Consider the following 21,012-nt stretch of genomic DNA (forward strand, 5'->3'; position numbering starts at 1 on the left):
ATGTTGTGCCTTTGCTGTTACCTGGCAACAGGCGCGACGGTGATGTCCCGCATCAAAATGGCATAGGCCTTTTCAAAGTGCGTGTGGGTCGCGTTGCTTTCGAGAAAACACACTCGACCAAGCATTTGGTGACCGCTTCGTTTTCCCGTCCGTCTGTCCTGCTGATCGCGAAAGAAAAAAAAAAAAAAAAACAGAAAAAAAATGATACCGGAAGAACAATAGCGGCGAGCCGTGACAGTTGTTGGCTATAGCCATGGCAGGAAGAGGTTTTCGCGTAAAAGTACAATTGGATTTGCACGCCGTACATATCACGATTGCTCGTCGCCGTCAAACCGCGAACAAAGTTTAACGCAAACGGTGTTTCAGGTAACATGTCCCGGCGTATGGCTGTGCCCTAACGGCAAAATAGCTCTGAGAATCACCACCATTGGCTCCACCCTGGAATCTCACAGAGTATCACCGATTTTTCCACTATTATTTCACAACGAGCTTAACTTTAAGAAAACTTTCACACGGCTGGCTACTTTGACAGAGTTGCAACGAAAATTGGAGCAAGAGTTTCTCTACGCCGAATTGATACAGTGGGTTAGCCCGTGCAACCAAACCGTTGTGTTGGCTACGTTCGAAACCAATTTAGCAGACGTCCTGTACCCGGTGCCTCATTACAAAGGTTTAATGCCCGGAATAGACGTAGACTTGCTCATGGATCCAACCAAATACTTTCCCGTTAGTAGAAATCCGAGTCTCGACGATCCGTGTTACGCTTATTCGTGTAAACGATATGCGATTCTTACGAGTAACGATATAACGAATAAACGTTGTTCGCTCTTCGCAAAGCTTACCTTGGATTATCGAGACTCGTGTTCGTTATTCGTGCGATTCGATTATTATTCCCCTTCTAATCGAAACGTTCATCTGTCGTCGCGCGGCTAATTTAGGGCATTATAGCGCCTAAAATTGAAATCTCGACGAAAACTGTGATAGAAGAGGTATCGGATGTTTGCAACGCCAACGTCGACAAGGCGTACGTGGTTAATCCGAAAACCATCAACTCCAAGGTAACGCGAGAAAATAAAAGCTTCGATCGTCTCGTTTAACGAACGCGACTCGTTTTCCTTTAGCGAACATCGTGCGTTCACAGAAAACGACCGGTCAAAGGTATCATCAGACAGAGGAAGGTTTGTCACAGTCGAGCGAAGCCTCGCGGTCAAATCTGCCGGGCGTAAGTATTACCGTATATCGTATAATAAATAACCCCCTCCCCTCCCGTACGAGCCGTTCCCATCGATCGTATCGATATATTTTCAGGATCAATCCTCGGGATCAATTCTTATCGAACGATCAACAACGACTCAACGAATGTTATCATCCGACGAGAAGAAATCTCCGTGGAGTTACCACTATTTGCGGGAACGCTCATATATTCGATAGCTGTCCTGTTTGCTTAAAATACAAGTGTTACTTTGCTTGCGAATGCAACGAGCCGAGTGACGACGAACGCAAACAAATTATCGAGCCCGTTGAATCTTTCGAATCATTCATCGTCGATGATTCCTATGATATTCGTCGGTCTTGTACTTGCGGTGGCATGAACGATAATTCTGTTTCGCAACAGCCAACATCCACGTAAGTCTATCTTTGAACGTTATTTCTTTTCAAACCTCGCATCGAGCAATCGACTCTTTTTCTTACAGAGCTCAGCCAAGAATTCGATATCTTCAAAAGAAGGAAAAATTCTACTGCCCGAGTAGAGGCTGCGGTGAGAAGTAAGTACCTAAGTAGGTTTCCTAATTTCTTAGCCGAATATCCGTGGCGAACCGAAGCATCATTCGAACGAAACTTTAGTATTTCAGAATGCGACGCTTTCTACGCGCAACATCAACCCGAGGAAAAGCAAGGATTTTATACAAACTTGGAACGGTTCTACAAACGAATGTATAAGCAGGCAAAACTTGGCGCACAGCAAGTTAAAGAACGATCGTGATGGCAACGCGAATCGAGCAATCTACGAGTTCAACGTTTGCGGGAAAAAATAAACTAGAAAACACATGGAGGAAAACGACTGCAATCGCTGTTTATGCGCATAAATATGTATTTATTTAACGTACATTTTTCGTCCCAACGAATACATAGGAGTTCCATGTATTTTTGCGCCACGATGAGTCACGGATTTCTTCAATAACGCCGGAGACCTTACGTGTATACCACGACCTTCGGGCGTCCACGCGGTTAACGTAACGTTTTCGTTTTCGTTACACGTGATCGCGATCCAACCTAAACAATTAAATGCCGATATTATTTTTCTTTTGTCGCGATAATAGTCGTTCCGTTCGAATACAATTATCGGGAAATTACCTATGCTCGACAATACGACGTCTGCGGCGGATTCCTCTGTATTGATACCAGTGATTTTCACTTCCTTCGATTTCAATTTTGGCCATCTTTTCAACCGTTCGGGATCGTTCGTAGGGACGACAAAGGCTTCGGTTTCCAACAGCTGATCGTAAATTTGGTCCGCGTCAACGGTGTGACAAATCGTTACGGGTAGTTCTCTGCTTGTAAACAACGTACACCTGTTTCAAAGCATAATTTCGAGTATAAATCGAATATCTTTTTACTAATAACACTGATCAATATTATAAGTAGGGTATAACGTAAGAATTAAGATTTCGTACGTATCGATACGATACGTAGCGTCCAGTTAAAATCACCGATAAAGTTGATATTAGTGGAATACCGGATGTAAAGATCTCCCTCCACGTAGTCCAATCTTCCCATGCCAGCTACGAACACGGTTTCTTTCGGTCTAAGAAGAAATGTTCTCGGTGCTATGATCATTTGCGGTAGAGTTGTCAATAGTTCGTCGGTTGTTAATAAATCTAATATTTGATCGCGCTGTACGGTACCAGGAGTATCGTAGCACCAACGACTCTCTTTATATTCTTTTCGAGATTCGTCTAGACCAAGTTTTCTTTCCATAAATTTCGCCGATCTTTCTATGAAAAGATCAGCCTCCTCATCGTCCAACGATCTTCCCGAAAACGTTTTACCGACATAACCTAGATCGGAACGTGGGCAAAGGAAAAATCTCTATTAAAAATTCATCCTCTCGATTCATCGACAAAAATCTTGAAAAGATTTGAAACTTCCTGTACCCTGTAACGTCGCGTATCGCATACTCCTCGTCTCCTTAAATTTATTATCTCTGAACTTGGATTCCGAAATTTTTAACGGTTGTTCCCTCTCAAGTCTTTGCATTCTTAACCACCCCTTCCGAGAGGTCGGATTCAGAATAGGAAATTTTAATAAATTCAAAGTTGTTCCTGGCCAAGGGGAAGTTGTCGCGCGTTGTACAAGGTCAATGGCTTGTACTTTACAGTAGTCGGAATTTAATAACGCATTGAACATAGAAGACTTTCCAACATTTGTACAGCCGACTAAGTAAACGTCTCCTAAAATTTCGACAGTTTCGTACGTAAAATTTATTAAATGGATTTCAATATTCCTGGGTTCATCTCGCGTATTTTTCCCGTACCTTTGTGTCGCCACTTTAGTTGCAATTTATTTATTAACTCTTCTATGCCCCATCCAGTCTTTGCCGAAGTAAGAGCAACATGCGTCACGTTCTCTCTTTTTATGCCTGTTCTATCGATCAACGTCTCTAATAACTGTTTTTTAACATCGTAAAAGAAACTTGGACAGTCCCTAGGCAACAAGTCTATTTTATTCCCAACCAGAAATACAGGCGTAAAGGGATGCATGATGCTCTTCAAATCGGGCCAAATACTGCAAGGAAAATCGGTCAAATCTACTATCAATATAATCGCGCATTTCTTTCTTTTTATTATGCTTAACAATTTTGGATAATCTTCTATCGACACGTTCACTTCCAAGGATGCATTGTAAAATTTTAAAAAATGACATCTTTGACAAATCATCAGCTTCAAATCTTCGTTATCTGTTTTCGAGATTAATTCCGATGGTAGATATCCAGGAATGGCAGGATCTTTGCAGTGCAATAAAGCGCCGCAACCGCCGCATGGAATCGAACTAACTTCGGAAGAAGGATTCGGCGTACCATAATATTTATACAAATCGGCACTCGTTATCGACTCGTCGTATTGTTCGAAATCGGACATCCAAGTTGACGGAACTTTCCACAATTCACCTTTCGGTAATATATCGTTCGAATTATTTTCCATGTAATCCGAAAAGCTAAATTCACTCTTGCTATACGCGTTGCTTTTTTTTATCTCCAAATATTTTTCGTACAAATCTTTGTATTTTTCGTTCATCCCAGTTATGTCTTTTTTATCTTCCGACAAAATATCTGTAGTTTCGTACGAATCTAGTCTCGAATACGGCATATACACCGGTTTCTTGTTTTCTGTTTTCGTGCAAACTTGCTCGTCTGCTCGAATCGACGTTTTCTCACCTCCTTCTTTGTCGGCAGCGTTTAAAAAAACGCTAAGCGCGGGATCCTCGATCAGTCTTCTATAAGTCGTAATTTTTTTTTGCTCTAACAGCTTCCTTTGCTTCATTCTACGTTCTTTAAATCCCATTCTAACATATTCGTGATCCAAATAATCGCAATACAACAATTTCTCTCGCAAACCTACAACCTTTGGATCAGCTTCGAATTCAACTTCCTTGCTCGAAACTTTATACTCGGAATAATAGCGCAACTGTAAACTACGACGAATAGCCCGAACATTCAGTTGCGATAATAAGAATCTGATTTTGGAAATTTCCATGGCAAATCGTATAAGAACGACGATAACGTGTTATTAATTAATCAGATATCTTATAAACTTCCGTTTGTAAACTTCTCAACCGTTACAAATAGTCATTTAACATTTGAAAATATCATTTTTGCAATTTACGCATAACCTACAAATAATACGCGTATACAGAATGCGTACACGTGCAATAGTATACACTGGTATACACGTCAGGTTGGCTAGGGTTAGTGATTCGTGTCATGGACCAACAAATGCTATGGAAGCGAACGACGTGGTCAAGCGGTTATTTTATTTAAAAAAAAAACACTTGAGGCCCGATTCGGACCTATGTGTCTTCGGGTCTCTTTATTGTAAAAAATTACATTTTGTAAATATGTTCTTACAACATGTAGAGAATGTACATAATAGAATTATCTTAATCTTAATAGGAACATTTGGTAGTAATCTTTAGGAACTTATGTCTATTACCCTAGATCTATTTATATATAATTTGGTTATTACTATGTCTAACTTATTCTAAGTGTGCTATCGAAACGTGTAAAGTAAATGCTTTGGACATTGTAAAAATGATAACAGTTTTAAGTTAATTTTTCTAACCTACGGTGGCGTCATCTAACTACAAAACGTCCAAGTTTGTCGTGAAGATAGTTCCGTCTGCTACTGCTAGATGGCGCCATGAACTATCATTGTCGTCGCCATCTAGTGTTCAGAGGCTGAACTATTTTCGGAGTTTGGTCAGCGCCTCTATCGGGAAAACGCCCAAGTTTGTCGCCGATTAGTTCTCTCTCGCAACGCTAGATGGCCCCCGTTTCTTCAATGCAGATAGTGTCGCCATCTAATGTCGAAAGTGGGAACTAATAGGCGACATACTTGGGCGTTTTCCCGATAGAGGCGCTGACCAAACTCCGAAAATTAGTTCGATTTTTCACCACTAGATGGCGAAGACAATGATAGTAGACGGAGTCATCTATTAGTAACAGTGGGAACTATCTTCGCTACAAACTTGGACGTTTTCCCACCCATGGCGCCACTGATGCAAAACTTCGAGGGTTCTGATCCAAGCTGATACCATTTGTTTGTTTTTTTACTTTTCAAGTGAATGGATATGTGTAAAGTAAAATAGTTGAATGTAGTGCAAAAAATAATTTTCTCAAAGTAATTTGTTATAAGGCACAAATCATTTTTAAACCATAAAAAAAGAATTGGTAGTAAAAGTAGTCTCGAAAATAGTATATCTCTCTTTATTAAAAGTCCATCTTTTTCTACATAGCTCGATCGTCGTATCCTCTCGCTAACCGTATATTTCAATAATTGAAACGAAACCCCTTAGTGCTTTAGACTTCCGAGTTTTCGATCCTCTGCGTATATTTTCATCTGAAAATTCACCAAATCCGAGGTCTTTTTGTGAAAGTTTAATTGAGAGCCTTTCGGTTGTATTCCGTATTCGTGCCACCAACCGTACCTACAAAACAAGAAGAAACGGCCATAATATGATAACGAAGAGAGAAAAACAGGTAAGAAAACTATAAACTGATATCGTGATTACATGCTACTGGTCAGCAAAGGCCAACGACAACAATCCCTGGGAGTTTTTCTTTCCTGGTTTCGAATTTCTTCGAACGTATCGGTTGTATTCGAATCGCTTGCGTTCTCGTAATTCCTCGAGTAGAATTTCGGCGTGATCGTATCACCTGTGACGCAGTCGAGACCCCTTTTAGTATGTTTTCTTTTTCTTTAGCCGCGCGTGGTAAAACAAAACAAGCAAACAAGTAAACGTTATAAATGGGGTGCACGTGCGACGTTACCGAACAAAGCCGTTGCGCGAGTATCGTGCGTACCGTCGATTTTGGAACCGCGAACGTTCGATTTCCCGAGAAGTTGATCCTTGGAAAAGCAAAGTTTGAACGGCGGTTTTTCCGGTACTCTGTTGACCGTTGGTGAATTTGTATCGCGAGAACTCGTTTGGTCCATAGGATCTCCAGCATGGACACTCGAGAGGATACGTTGTCGCTTGTCGCGTCAGCGTTGACGTTCCGAACATTTACCAAATTGTTTCACTAAACACGTTCCGTTCACATATTCTCGTCTCACGGATCGTCGACAATGCGTGTCAACGGCAAGAGACATTCTCCAAGGAGGTGGTGTATATTTGATCGATACTTTCCGAGCGTCCCGAAAATAAATTAAACGACATTCTGTCGTCGAATTATGTTGTCGTAACATCTACATAAAGGGAACGCGGTAACAGGAAATGAATTAAGTACGTTTGCATTTCTATTGGAAAATATACATTTTAATATTCGATTGAACATTAAAAAAAAAAAAAAAAAAAAAAAAAAACAGAAGTCGTGAATTTAGCGACTCGCGCGATCATGTGTCGCGTATATTTACGTTACAATCCTATATACGCGTACATAGGTACGATACGCTATACAGTAAAGTCAATTACTATTCGGTATTCAAACGGCCAATGTAACTCGATTCTCGATCGAACCAGTTCCGATACGAAGTGAACTATAGATTTCGGGAACGAAACGCTACGTATCGAGACACGATCGACTCTCGACTGAAACTTTGAAAATCTCACGAAACGGGATAGTTTTTTGCTTTGAAATTAAATCCGGCACGAACGATACGTTACGGTAGGTCAAGTGCGTAAAGTTTTACCGTCGCGTGCACTACGAGTTTTCACGCATAGAGCGCCGAGACGCGTGCACTCTGAGCGTGATCAAAACCGTAGATAACGAGAGGATACAACAACACTTGCTTCACATTTATTCAATTAAATGCTATTTTATTAGGAAGCTTACAAAGTTTTCGTAAGACTTTCTGACTTTTACATGGAAAAAACAATACCGTTTGCGGGTTTGGATGAACTGCATTTCCAAAAACGTTCCTGCATAGCTTCTTCGTCTTACATCGCAGCCGAAAATGCCTCGCGAGAGGCACGTATATTTTATGGACGCTGCCTATTCGCAACGATTGGTAAACCATGTATACGTTGATAAAGACCAATGTTAAGTCGCGTCACACAGTAGACCTTCGTAACATAAAATACACGCGTTCTCTTCTTTCTCTTTCTTTCTCTCTCTCTCTCTCTCTCTCTCTCTCTCTCTCTCTCTCTCTCTCTCACGTTCTGTTACTTCGCGTTGCTTCTTGTTTACACGAAAGTGAATTTCACGATTTGGCGTCTTATTTTTAAAGAGAAAAACAAGTACGAGCATCGCTCTCATCGGAGATCGACTTTTAACTCTGCTCGTTGCAGACGAAAAATCATCCGAAAACCAATGAAAAAGTAACGGTCGGCGTTTTCTCGTGAATCATCATAAAAAAGCAATAGAAATCGAATGGCATATCTTTAACACTGACAGCAAATGGACATAAGAAAACAAATATATATATATATATATAAAAGAAAAGGAAAAAAACATCGTGTTCGATTAAAACGTAGCACTTTCCTTTATTCGTTTCTTTTATTATCTTGCTAGATAAAATAAACGAAAAATAACGAAAATGCCGTTTTTCCGGGGTGCGGAAGCAACTCTCTCGATTGATTTCGCACGTTTCGTCGCAACGCATCTATTCTCGTTGACTCGTTATATTACCGAACGAATCATTACCGTTTTCATTTGATTTAAGGACGGAAACGCGAAGGAACGCGCCGTACCCGGGGCCGAATATTACAGGCAATGATGCGTCTTTTTACGCGTAGCTAAAAAGTGTACTCATCCATACCGTTGCGATATGCCGCTGTGACTTTGCTTGCGTTCGGTGTCTATGTATAATAAATGTTGCACAATTACCGATGGAAACGTATCGAAACGTGGTTCCAAGATTGCTTACTCGGTTTTTCACGAAATTTATACCGTAAACTATTGTCCACTATTACATTCGAATGAAAATAAATTATATTCACTTGTTCGCAGACTAATGAAACGCAAAACTTTCTAATCGTTACGAATCGTGTGAAATGATTTTTAGATGCTCCAACGATCTCATCGGTATAGCGCGACGGTATATTAGCATGGAACCTTAAAAATCTATACAAAGGTGTTCGCTTCTTTGCTTAAACGCTAGTATTGTTTTTCGTCGTTCGAGAACACGTAGCGCGTAATTCGCTCGTCGTTCTATCTGTCTCACTCATTGTACACGCATCCACACACGCGCACGTACCATAATTACATGTTCGTCTCTGTCTCTCGAACGCACGCGAACTTTATACTCGTGCGCATGCACACATCCACGCAAACAAACACATACGTACGCACGCGGACAAAAGATATTATAATTAAATCTACATTATGGCCGTAGGTTTTTCTTTCTCATTCCGATGTTCTTTCTCGCGTAACGAAACTTCTATTTACAGTACGGTCTTGGCTCTAGCAATGTTTTCATAACGCAGTATTAAAGCTTTTCCGAAGAAAGCATTTACTACATACGGTTTGTTAACGTACCGATTTCTCGTTTATTGTGCGACACACCCCCGATCGATAATTACGTAGTATCACGACGACCTTTTCAAATCGATGATCGATGGTTTTGGATATTTTTGCGGAGGAACGTAAATTGAATACAATACTGAAAACAAACTTATACCGGCAAAATACATCGATCGAGAGTGTATTCAAGGTTTCTCTGCGAAATTATACTTGTATCGATTACACCATATACGCTGTTTCTGGCAACCCAACAAGATGCAAACGATCGAAACGCATCGTTGGAAAATCAAAAATGTGTAAAAACTGATAGAATGGAAACATCAATTTTGATAACGCGTGATTAACAACTTGGCGGAGATGATCGGAAAATATTGCGACGAGAAAAAAATACCCAATATTATCATTGTCGTCACCGATTCTTTGGTCTTACGAAGAAGAGACTGGTAAATCTCGATATTTTATATATCAACCCATTCCGTGATGTAAAGACCACGCATGTAACATAATTTTTGTCGTCTCTACGTCGTAAGCATGTGTTGTATCATGCGTGCACGGACGATCTTTTTACTTAGAGTAAATTATTACGTTTTCTTCACTCGCACGTGTTTTAATTCATAAAAACACACCTGTAGATCACCATATAACGGGACAGTTTGTAACGCGGTAAACAAGTTTGCGACCACTTGTACACCGCGAAACGTATTTTCCGCGTTATACGGGGATCTACTATTCATCTCTTTTCTTTGTATACACCCACAGAGTAGTGCTACGTAAAATGTTTACGTCTTTGTGACGATTTGCTTGATGAAAATGAAAGCGAGAACGAAAAAAAAGAAATGCGACCTACTACTAAACCAACGTAATACGCATTACCGTGAGCGTATAGAAATGCTTTCGTAAATATAAAATAAAAATAGAAAAGAAAATGAAAATGAAACTAATCAAATTGAATTTTTCATTAGTCGATAACTAATCTTAACGAATGCCTCAACACTTTTAGCCACCTTGCGTAGGTAAACCTAAACGTCTTTTGCTTCAAGCTACAACTACGAACATGTTTCAAGGATTTTATACGCGCAAACATCTTTCGAAGCACCACTGATATTTACAATACACGCACAGATACACACGCACGCACGCACGCACGCGCGCTTTTTTCTCGCGTATGGTTTATAGGGGTACTCCATGAGAATTCGAGGACTCGGTTGAACTGGTAGAATCACGAAAAACTTTTGAAAGATCGATTACGTTGCCTCCCTTCTGCTCGATATTGGTCGAATAAAAAAATATGGCAAAGTTACATCCCCAAATCTATCGAAAACATCGAACGTCTTCGGGGAAACTTCTAACTCTCTATCTACGTAGACAACTGCCGTAAGGTGCGCAGCCGTAATGTGAAATTGTTGAACAAAGCTTTTTCAGGGTTACGTTATAAGAAGGAAGAACGAGTAACGATTTAACTTTAACCCTGAATGGACTTCGATCGTGTATAGACATTATAAACTCTTTCTCCTCAAGTTTTCTTCAAACGCGATGGTATGTGATTCGTAACAAATTTACGCAGCCCGTTGCAACTGCCCTGAGTAAAAAATCCACCACCGCACAGTACCACCTAGCCGTGTGTAAGACTGGAAGAGAGTTACTCGAAAAATACAAATTCCTCCTTTTCGTTTATGCGAACAATTTGTTTCCAAGTTCGCGGTAGCCGAGGGATATGTTTATGATCTACCGTCCCTATTCGCAGTATTCTTTCCACGAAGAAACGTGTACGTCATCGCCACCGATTACACGAAAAAGATACCGAAATCAACGAATCGTTCAACCAAGAACATGGAAACAGGAAATAAGTAAACGTTGCAAATGGATGAATGTTGCATGGTAGGGTAGAAAGTAGACCCAAACGATCCAGAGCGATCGATTCTATCGAGGAAACAAACTCCGCGGGATGGTGATGCTTGTTAAAAAGAAAGTAAAAAGAACAAATATAAGATGCTGTGCGACTGTGGGTGGGTGGACGATAAAATGACATTACGTCGATAAAACTCTAGAAAAATACGTAACAGCAATTAATGGATGATTCCCCGTAATCTAGGTTTGCCGAGAAAATTTATCTCTAACGCGTTCTCCTACTCTTCAATTCTTCTTCGTCTCTCTACTTTTATGTTTCTCGCACTCTTTATACTTAATCACTTACGACGCAGGTACATTTTTCTGTAATTTTTTTGTTTCTTTACTTTTTGTTTGTTTTTGTTTTACTCTTTTCGTTTTTTTTTGTTTTGTTTTGTTTTGTTTTGTTTTTTTTTTATTCGTTTAAACTAAACTTTTATCATTCTTACGTACTAACTCTCTACGAAGATACTTGAGAGACATTTACAAAAAATGGCCGTAGTTTACGCCCCTTTCTTCTCGTCGCGGCGTAGAGCCTGTTTTTTCAACACTGCAATCTTCGCGACTGTTTTCAAACTTACACTCTGCTACGTCTTTAGAAACTTACTGAGCAAACTATTCGTAACGTGCACCAAAACGCGCTCTACTTGTAGGCATTACCCGCTTTTTCTAATTCAAGAATGCGTTGCCGTTGTTAACCACCACACCTCACCTCACCTCGGAAAGCGACCAGGAAAAAAAAAAAAGAAACTAGTTCACACTTTGCATGCCATAGTTTCCTCGTGCTACTAGATTTATCGAAACTGAAAAATGTTTACCAAAAAAATTACGGGGAACGCGGTTTTCTTCTAACGTCGTCAAAGATCTGTAAGTGCGTATACATTCGTCTCGATAAATCGATATGAACGAGCAAGTACATACTTCTACGCGCTATGTTACTGAAAGTACAGAAAGATTATCTATCGCGAATTGTACATATTACTCTAACCACTTCCAAATCAAAGGCTTTTACGTTCGATGAGGGCGATTTCGATTTCGATTTCAACTTCAACTTTTACAGCGAAACTTGGTCAAAATAAGAACGATATTCAACTTTCAAATTTTCAATTAGAAAAGATTACCTAAACTAGAACGTGAATGTGAATGCCAACGACAATGTACCGCGCGATAGTATGGTTAACCATGTAAAGTCGCATCATTGTCGCAGGTCGTTAAACCAGCTTTGTTATTTTTAAAGCGACGACACCTTTCTTTAGCGATAATAAGATTTTGCCTGTACCGTGTTAATCTTTGTAAACCATCGATAGATAATATTGCTGTACAAACGTTTTCCTCGAATCCCTATATGCAGACGTGTAAATACGAATTATACGCTAGAAAGCAAGGAGATTTATCGTAAGATGTCACGTTTCAGCCACTCGGAGAAGCGATAATCGCTTTGTTGGTTTGACGTTCAAGTAGATCCGATCGTGCTTTTAAACGACGCTGGAGCAAGCGGCTCTCGCTAGGCGGTGACAAACCGAACAGTTGATGCAGCGACGAATCCTTGCCGACCAATCGATTCTTTCCGATGGTCTTCGGATCTGAGAGATCGATGCTCGAGCGAATCGAGCAACATTTTTGGCGCGAGATTGTATCGAATTCGTTGGAGGAATGAGTCGCGTATGGCTTACTGTGATCCGAAAATTCGCTGCTCGAATCGGACATGTGCCCGTAAGGATGATTATCGTCGTCGGTGGACGAAGTCGACAGTCTCGGCTCCCTGTTCTCCGCCAATTCCTCCAAATTTACAGAAAAGTGTTGAAGTACCACTCGATTCACAGCCATCGCCGATTCGGCAAATGCCGAGAGTTCCCTAGCGGAATTATTCCTCCTAAAGACAAATGAAACCAACACATGTCAACATATATATCATATATAAATCTTGCTCTCGGTAACGATTTTAACATAAAGTTTACAAACCTGATGATATGAGGAGTCGTAAGAGATTTCTCGGTGTTCTCGACCGAACTAGGTCCTGGATTGATCCACGGATGTTTTAGAATGCTTTCGGCGCTCAGCCTTTGGTGGGCTTCCTTGACCAGTAATCCTCTGATCAAATCTTTCGCATCCTCCGAGATACATCTCCATTCGCTATCCGGAAATTCGTACCTGCCCTCTTGAATACTGGTGAACAGAAGCTCTTGGCAATCCTGACAGTTCTCTCCCCTCTCCCAGCCGCAATCGGTGCCGCAATTCCCGTAGAAAGGTGGATAACCGCATAGGAGAATGTACATGATGACGCCGAGACTCCAGAGATCGCAACGCTTGTCGTAATAATTAGCTTCTCCGATGAAAGCCTCGACGACTTCTGGCGCCATGAAATCGGCGCTTCCTACAGGTGTCAGAAGCTGTGGCGTTGCTACGGGGCTCGACAGCGAGTTGTTAAATTTGATGCCAGAACCAAGATCGAAGTCGCATAATTTGATCGGTGTCAATTTGTCCGGATACACGCACAAGATGTTCTCAGGCTTCAGATCCCTGTGAGCGATTCCTAAAGAAACAGAAACAGGTAAAGCGTAAGGATCTGCCTTATGGAAACTTGATAACTTTACAACTTTCCTCGAAGAAAAAGAAATACGTTAAAGAACAATCACTCTTACCTTTCTTGTGAAGGAAATTTAACGCGCCGGCGATCTCCCGAATGATTTGACTCGCTTCGCGTTCGGTGAAGTGAACTCTTTCTTGAATTCGGTTCAACAACTGACCACCGTTGATTTTCTCGAATACGAGATAAAACTTCTCTTCGTCTTCGAAGAATTCGATTAACTGAATAATGTTTATGTGTCCCTGGCAATGGTGGAACGTCTCAACCTCTTTGAATACGCGTGCACGGGCGTGACCGGGAATTTTGTCGATTATTTTAACAGCATATTCCAGATCCGTGTAAAGGGATCTGCAAGTCTGAACCGACGCGTAAGCACCCTCTCCAAGAACTTCGCCAGTCAATCTGTACAGTTCTGAAACAAAAAACGTCCAACAATTCAATTTTATTCTCGATACAATTTCGATATACTTTCGTGGGAACCATTTTCATCGACGATTGCTGATTTTATCGTCGGAAAACACGTCCCTACCGCGATAATGTACACGATAAGTAGGTACATCGATCAAGGTTCTGGTTGGTGTAACACAATCAATGTTAAGGTCACGGAGAGGTGGGCGCTAACAAACATTCAAACACCATCGCCAAACTACTGCGCACATAAACGCCCCTCCTGGCCCACTCCACCTCCGTCTCTGTCGCACTATCAGTGACTCCTCTTCCCTGTTTCAGGTCTTTAAACTTACTTCTTTCGTCCCTCCCCTTTAACGCTCGATGTCGTCCGTTCCATTCTATCCCACCGGTTCGGTTCGGTTCGGTTCGTTCGTTCTCTCTCTCGTTTCCTCGTTTAACGATGCAACTATTGCGTCGCGTCGCGCCGTCGCTGCTATCAGCTCTACTCTCTTTTTACCACCCCTTCACTGCTCTCTTCCCCAACCCACGTCCACTCCCCTTCTAACTTCACCCATTGGTCTTCTCCTACCATTTTCCCTCGTACCAAAGATACGATTCCGCTTGGCAACACCGTCACCGAATACCTAGCAACCAGAAGCAGCTAATATACACGTCCACGAACGCATATACACGTCTTTCTAGGGTCTCTCCCTGCGGTAAACGATACAGCTAACTCTACAATTTCATTTGAAATGAAAGCGACGAGTCGCGTAATCGAAAAATACACTTGGAAAATTCACATTATTACAAGGGCTACGAAAACACCATCTTCGTTACACTATACAGGGTGTCCCAAAAATGTTGTAACACCTTGAAAGGAGTGGTTCGGGAGGTGATTTGAAACAACTTTTTCCTTAGCGAAAATATTGTCCGAGGCTTCGTTGAGGAGATATTAACGGAAAACGTCGACCAATCAGAGCGCGCGGATACCGGTGGAGTGTCGGCGGTAGCGAAGGCTACGAGCTAAGCGGGTGCGTCAAATGGCCTTCGATGCACGTCGAGTCACTTGTTCGCGTACAAGCGCGGCCGCTTAGCTCGTAGCCTTCGCTACCGCGGCCACTCCATCGGTATCCGCGCGCTCTGATTGGTCGACGTTTTCCGTTAATATCTCCTCAACGAAGCCTCGGACAACATTTTCGCTAAGGAAAAAGTTGTTTCAAATCACCTCCCGAACCACTCCTTTCAAGGTGTTACAACATTTTTGGGACACCCTGTATAAAAATATAAATGTGACCCCGCGCTCGATGTGTCCAGTTGTAGTCGACCGCTATGCGTAACGTACAGTTCCGTATAAGCGGAACGTTGATTAGGTAATAATGATATATCGGATGCTTCGAGTTAACTGTCATCGTTAACTATGTATATCGTTGCACTAAAAAGATCCGCGATTACATGTTTTATATTTGTTTTCAATATTCAAGATACCAACGAAATCCTTGAAACATCGATGCATCGTACAACGAAATAAGCTAGCGAATGCATTTTGAAATTAGCATGGATCAAAAGTTCTTCGTTCTTGGATCATTTAATATTTGCATAACTTAAATTAGTTGTTAGTACGCGGTAAGAAAAATGCAAATTTAAACGCGATAATCGAGTCGTCAAATTGAAATGCATCGAGAGATATACCAACCAACTGACCAACACCGATGAACGAAAAGGAACACTCCGCTTTCCTTTTTGCCCGTGAAAATTGTAGAAGAGAACGAAATAAATCGAAAAGAAGAAGAAAAAGGTAAGAATTCCAAGTAAGCGATAGAGAAGCTTCAATTGTTGTCAGCAAGTAACCCGTGGCCTAGATTTCAGCGTTACACACAGCCGCCGCTCGCGCTCGCTCAGTTTTACCACTAGGGTGTAAGTACGGAGTCGAAGCTTCTCGAACCCGAAACTCCGGTTTACAAATCGATCGTACGCTGACGTAACAGTCTCGAGTACCAAACTCGATCAGTGGTTTTGGGTATTCGCGCTCCACTGTAATGTACATTTCAAGAAAACTTGGCCAGTTTTGCTAATATCCCAAGCAAACTTAAAAGAGATTAACCATGGGTCATTTAATCAAGCTTTACCTTGGAAGCAAGAAGACATAAAGGATGAACCGGAACGCTTCTTCCTCCGTCTTTTACGCCTAGCTTCTTCTTGTCGAGCCTGCACCGCGCTCATAGATTCTCCTGTTGTATTCACGGTAACTCTGCAACTTGAATCCTCTGAAACAAACGTTACGAACGCGAATTAGATTAATCGGACGATATGTATTCGAAACAAAAATTTCTTCATCAAAATTTCTTTAGTTTAACGTCATCGAAATTCGTCTTCATACATATGCAATTGTACGATAACACCACTAAATAAAAACCGCTCCCTGTGTCATGAGAATTTCTCCCGCCTAGTACGTATTAGCCGGGAATTGTATGTACACGCGTTCCTCGTGCTTCTGTAACTGGATGTTCACGGAATGACGTAACAGATGCGTTGGAAAGCAACATTTTGCAAGCGAATAGCAAATTTTCCAATTGTCGTCTGGAACAAGGTCGACACGAAAACCGAACGAGTTTTGATACGGATACGTACATGTATTTATTATATAAAGTATTACCGTTCCGTAAAAAAGAACATCTAAAATTTGTATTCTTTATTCGGAACAAAGTTTACCCAACATAAATATTACTTGCCAAGTAAACAATCAGACAGCGTGTTACTTATTTGCGACAAAATGATTGCCAAGTACGTCGCGCGATACAACAGAATGTAATTCGGTTGTTAGCAGATATATTTTTCTTGTTTGTATAGTTAGACGCAAAGCACTACACAGAGCATGACCGAGAGCCAGAGTTCAATGACTAGCACAGAAAAGGAACGCCGCCATCTTACACGAGATATGCACGTACGATAATGTAGCTGCATCCGCAAACCCACGACAATGTAAAACTAAAAACTCAACGACTCTGTTGACGTTACGAATGCGCAAATATCGGTATGGTCATTTCCTTTTATCGTTTGTTGTTTATCATTTGTGTACTCGTCAATCACAGATTTACGTGTACGTATGGATCGTAGAAAATAATTTTAAATAAACACCGAAAGAGCTCTGGAACGGCTATATCATAGTATTCCGTCCGGTTACAGTACCTATACGTGTCGCTATTTCACTGTCACAGAATCAAAGGAATGTCGATTATAATAACCAACGGATAAGCGAAATGAAATTTGTTACGCGGCAATTCCATTATCAGATTTATTCGCCTTTTTCATTTCTGGAATCGGCGTATCCTATCTCGAACTGAATTCCAGCCACGCGTAGACCCTCGGACAAAAAGAGTGAGCGAGGTATGGTAGTTATGCATGTAGGTAGGTATAGGTACCTACATGCATATATCATCGCGTGCGATGTGTTTGTCGTTCAAGTATGCACACATTTGTCCCTTCATTCAGGAGCAAGCTCCTCGAGCGCGAACAGTACAGATGTATACATATTTTCAGGGGCAAGCTCTCTGTACGCGACTCGACCAAAAATCTGCGTGATAGCTAACGCATAAACTTCCGCAGGAACGCAACGCGTCTATTCGTTCGAAACCTTTCGTTTAAAAAAATTCCTCAAATTTATTACAAATATAGTGGTCCCGAATCCCTTTGTCCTTGGGAATGAACCCTTCCCTTTAAGCGGAGGGGAGAAATGAATCCGTCATGCGCAAGGTCCTTTCTCTCCTCTCCCCGCGTCTATTCTTTGTTTGGGTTACCCTTTCTAACGCCCTTTGCAATACGCGACTCGAACGAACCGACTAACCCATTTTCGACCCTCGAAAATAATTTAACGACGCATGATACGTCGTACGGCGTCGCTTACACGACTCGTACTTTATCCCTTCGCTTCGAAACGTTTTTAAACGTTTTCATTCGACCGTTTCCGAAATTAATAAACGCGGAACAAGTATACAAATTTTTTATTGAATAATCTCACAGTCCAGTTAGTTTCACGTAAAGGGGGCAGCGATCGATGTATCGTCACGTTCAAAAAGTTATCGTTCGATCGAGCATAGTGAGTCGAAAACAAAACGAAATTTGTATCGAACGAAACAATGTTTCCGACGAAAAGGTTCAACTTCAAGGGCAACGGTACCAATCGTAAACGAAACCTTACAGAAGAGTGTATTTTCCACTCGATTAATCAGATCTATCGAAAGGTTTACACGGAATTTGTATATTTTTATCGAATGAAAGCACAGAGAGCGACGTGTACCGAACCACGCGAAACCTGAAGCGAGGGATGTTGGTAGCGACAGATGTATGTATACATATACCGGCTTCGAGAAAGTTCTTTCGTTAACAAAGTTCGAGCGTCGCGTCTTCTGCTCCTCCATTACGGCAAATCGTGAAAATTCGTGGCAACGATTCGGTAAGCAATCCATTCCGAATGATTTTCTAAGCGAAATCTGAGCTTTCGGTCGCTATGTCCGTGAAGCACATCTTTGCGAACAGTGGCAGACTTCGTGGACGTCCGAACGATATAGGTTCGACGCGCGCGTACAATTAGTTAACACGAAAAAACACAGAATTGAGTACAACTACAACGAACGAGTATCCACCGAATTGCGTTTAAAATTCGCGAGTATCGACGAATTATAAAGATGGCCGTACACGATTTAGAGGATACTAAAGAGAGCGGTTTGGAACCGCGCTACTTTACGAATGTTAAACCGTTTCAGACAAGACGAGCTCGATCGATCTCGCTTAGGATGAAAATTTGCTATCTGCATATACATTAATGTATAAATGTATAAATTACTTGGCGTACCTCTTCCAACTTCTGGACACCCGTCCTCTCGTTCTTCGAGAATTTTCTCCACCATTTTTCCACGCGACAATGTCACTGGTTGTAGCGTTTATAAAAAAAAAACCGTAGAAGTAATTTTCTTCTGAAACGAAGTTTTCTTCTGGCTTCTCCTTCCACTTTCCCGTATCGTTTAACGAACACCGGTAGAACGTTCTCTTAACCCGATATCAATAAATGTAAAAAAGAGTCAGTCGTATATACAAAAACATTTATATCCACTAAAGTACTGATATAATCTTCCTTCCCAGGAATCAACGATCGTGCAGGCACAACGGTCTCTCCTTCGGTACGCGTGTAGTATACGTGAATTTCGGCTCTCTATTCTTCTCGATCCACTCGTCTTTCTCCCTCTACCGACGTACTTTCGGGATAGATCGATGTATATCAGTGTCGGTATCACAGATATAAATAAATATATAAAGGCTATCTATTCCTTTGCTTCGCTAGCTCTTGCGGCCTCTCCGAACGACGAAAGATGCTGCTGTAGTTGATACACACGTTGTAGTTTGTATCTTCTGAATAAATACTATCACAGACTCTAACACTGCACTCTTTCTTTCTTGCTCGTTCCTTCACTGGTCCGTTAGTCCTTCATCTCCAATGATATCAGCCGATAAAGTAACTACTCTTTCCGCTGTCCTCGATCCGATGACGTCGTAGTGCTCGTTGAACAAGCAAAAACCCAATTTCTCGTGTCTTCGACCGTCCGCCAACAAAAACTTGGCCTACCTCGGTTCCTTCGACTCCTCTTTCCTACTCTGAGACTTTTCGCCGGATAAACCGGAATATCTTCGTACGCGCAAATCCCGCGGTGTTCGCTGCTCCGTTGTCGCTATCGCACAGCCTCTCGCACGTAGCGGTAACCGGGCTCGGAAGCGCATCAAAAATCCTTCGACTAACACATCGGGTCTTTTCGTTCACCTTCCCTCACTGCTCGGCAGTTGGTTTCCGACTGAGACTGAACCGAACCTCACGCAAAATGGCCGCTTCGCTTACCATTACCATCATCCCCTCCACACGCTGCATTGCCCGTTTGTCGAAGCAGGAGCACCGCTCTGATCCCCACTGTCTACTGTCTCGCTTGCTACGCCGCGCTCGGGCCATACACTCTACCGCCTTCTCTTTCCCTTCTCCTTCTGCTGCCTCTGTCTCTCTGCTTCTAAGTTGCTTCCACGTAGAATCGGACGACTTTGTCGACGCCCTCTGGAACAGCTCCGCGCGCTGCGTCACGTAGGCCCCAGCCAAAACCTCTTGTCACGAGAAGACGCACACGAATGGTTTATCGCGCTATTAGTAAATCTTATGATGCAAGCTTTACGTGCTTTGCGAATAAGTTCAACATTCTCAAATTATTTCACGATCGGTACATCCTAATCGACAGATGTTGATAGCATCGCTAAACAAACTATAGACGTTTGTTTTCCTGACCACGGGACACGTAATCGAAAATTGAAACATTTCAGACAGCGTATTTAGTATTTTCTCCTTTTCTATCTTCTCTGGTTACGAGCTCTACGGATTGTCACGGTTTAATTGCTTTTACCAAATTCAGAATGATCTCGCATCGTATAAACAACGCGTAAGAGCTACCGATCCTTCTCGTCTATTTGGAATTGACTTGCTGGTAATAACGTCATTCCGCATGGAAGATTTTCTACGACGTTTTCGTAAAAGCTTCGAGCGATACGCGTACCTAGGCTCGATCTTCGGTTTAGCTACTCGGTGTGTTTACATCTAGCGTCATTTATACCCGCGTTACCGAGGACACAGCTACATAAATACTGATAAATACATACAAGTAGAGAATATGTATAACGCCGGTAGTAATGCCATGAGTCGTTTCGGGAATGGATGCGCGCGCATACAATGGCCACCGGCCACGTAACTAGCATCACGCGATGTCGAAGAAAGATCGGGGGCTTCGATGTGTGTGTGCGCGCACACACACATCATGTCTCTCCTTGACCACGGGCATAGACTCGGGTAAAACACACGCAAGGGTATAGAGGTATAGAAGATAAAGAATGTAAATTCGGAAAAAGGAAAGAGCGACGAAAGACCAGGCAAAACATCGGTAGA

General features: G+C 41.8%; 3 protein-coding genes across 5 annotated transcripts; 1 reads left to right on the forward strand and 2 right to left on the reverse strand.

The window, feature by feature from the left end:
* Positions 1-157: 157 nt before the first annotated feature.
* Positions 158-2,078, forward strand: LOC128888994 (spermatogenesis-associated protein 6). Its single transcript, XM_054146250.1, has 7 exons — positions 158-301; positions 367-726; positions 939-1,058; positions 1,122-1,222; positions 1,309-1,626; positions 1,695-1,766; positions 1,846-2,078. The coding sequence occupies exons 1-7, from the start codon at positions 254-256 to the stop codon at positions 1,982-1,984; spliced, it is 1,158 nt and encodes a 385-aa protein (XP_054002225.1). The 5' UTR covers positions 158-253; the 3' UTR covers positions 1,985-2,078.
* Positions 2,079-2,081: 3 nt separating this feature from the next.
* On the reverse strand, positions 2,082-4,942 carry LOC128888975 (nitric oxide-associated protein 1). Of its 3 annotated transcripts, XM_054146220.1 has the most exons (5): positions 3,536-4,942; positions 3,156-3,452; positions 2,738-3,059; positions 2,356-2,573; positions 2,082-2,274 (listed from the first exon to the last, which is right to left on the reverse strand). In XM_054146220.1, exons 1-5 carry the CDS (start codon positions 4,752-4,754, stop codon positions 2,096-2,098), a joined length of 2,235 nt encoding a protein of 744 aa, XP_054002195.1. In that variant the 5' UTR covers positions 4,755-4,942; the 3' UTR covers positions 2,082-2,095. The 3 variants fall into 3 exon arrangements, with proteins under 3 accessions (XP_054002195.1, XP_054002197.1, XP_054002196.1); XM_054146222.1 differs by lacking the exon at positions 2,082-2,274 and having other exon boundaries at positions 2,401-2,573; positions 2,712-3,059; XM_054146221.1 differs by lacking the exon at positions 2,082-2,274 and having other exon boundaries at positions 2,401-2,573; positions 2,676-3,059.
* Positions 4,943-7,515: 2,573 nt separating this feature from the next.
* On the reverse strand, positions 7,516-20,635 carry LOC128888980 (MAP kinase-interacting serine/threonine-protein kinase 1). Its single transcript, XM_054146229.1, has 5 exons — positions 18,895-20,635; positions 16,172-16,309; positions 13,711-14,067; positions 13,031-13,601; positions 7,516-12,941 (listed from the first exon to the last, which is right to left on the reverse strand). The coding sequence occupies exons 1-5, from the start codon at positions 18,947-18,949 to the stop codon at positions 12,479-12,481; spliced, it is 1,584 nt and encodes a 527-aa protein (XP_054002204.1). The 5' UTR covers positions 18,950-20,635; the 3' UTR covers positions 7,516-12,478.
* Between the last annotated feature and the right edge of the window lie 377 nt (positions 20,636-21,012).

Source organism: Hylaeus anthracinus, unplaced genomic scaffold, assembly GCF_026225885.1.
Source record: "Hylaeus anthracinus isolate JK02 unplaced genomic scaffold, UHH_iyHylAnth1.0_haploid 11994, whole genome shotgun sequence".
Taxonomy (NCBI): Eukaryota; Metazoa; Arthropoda; class Insecta; order Hymenoptera; family Colletidae; genus Hylaeus; species Hylaeus anthracinus.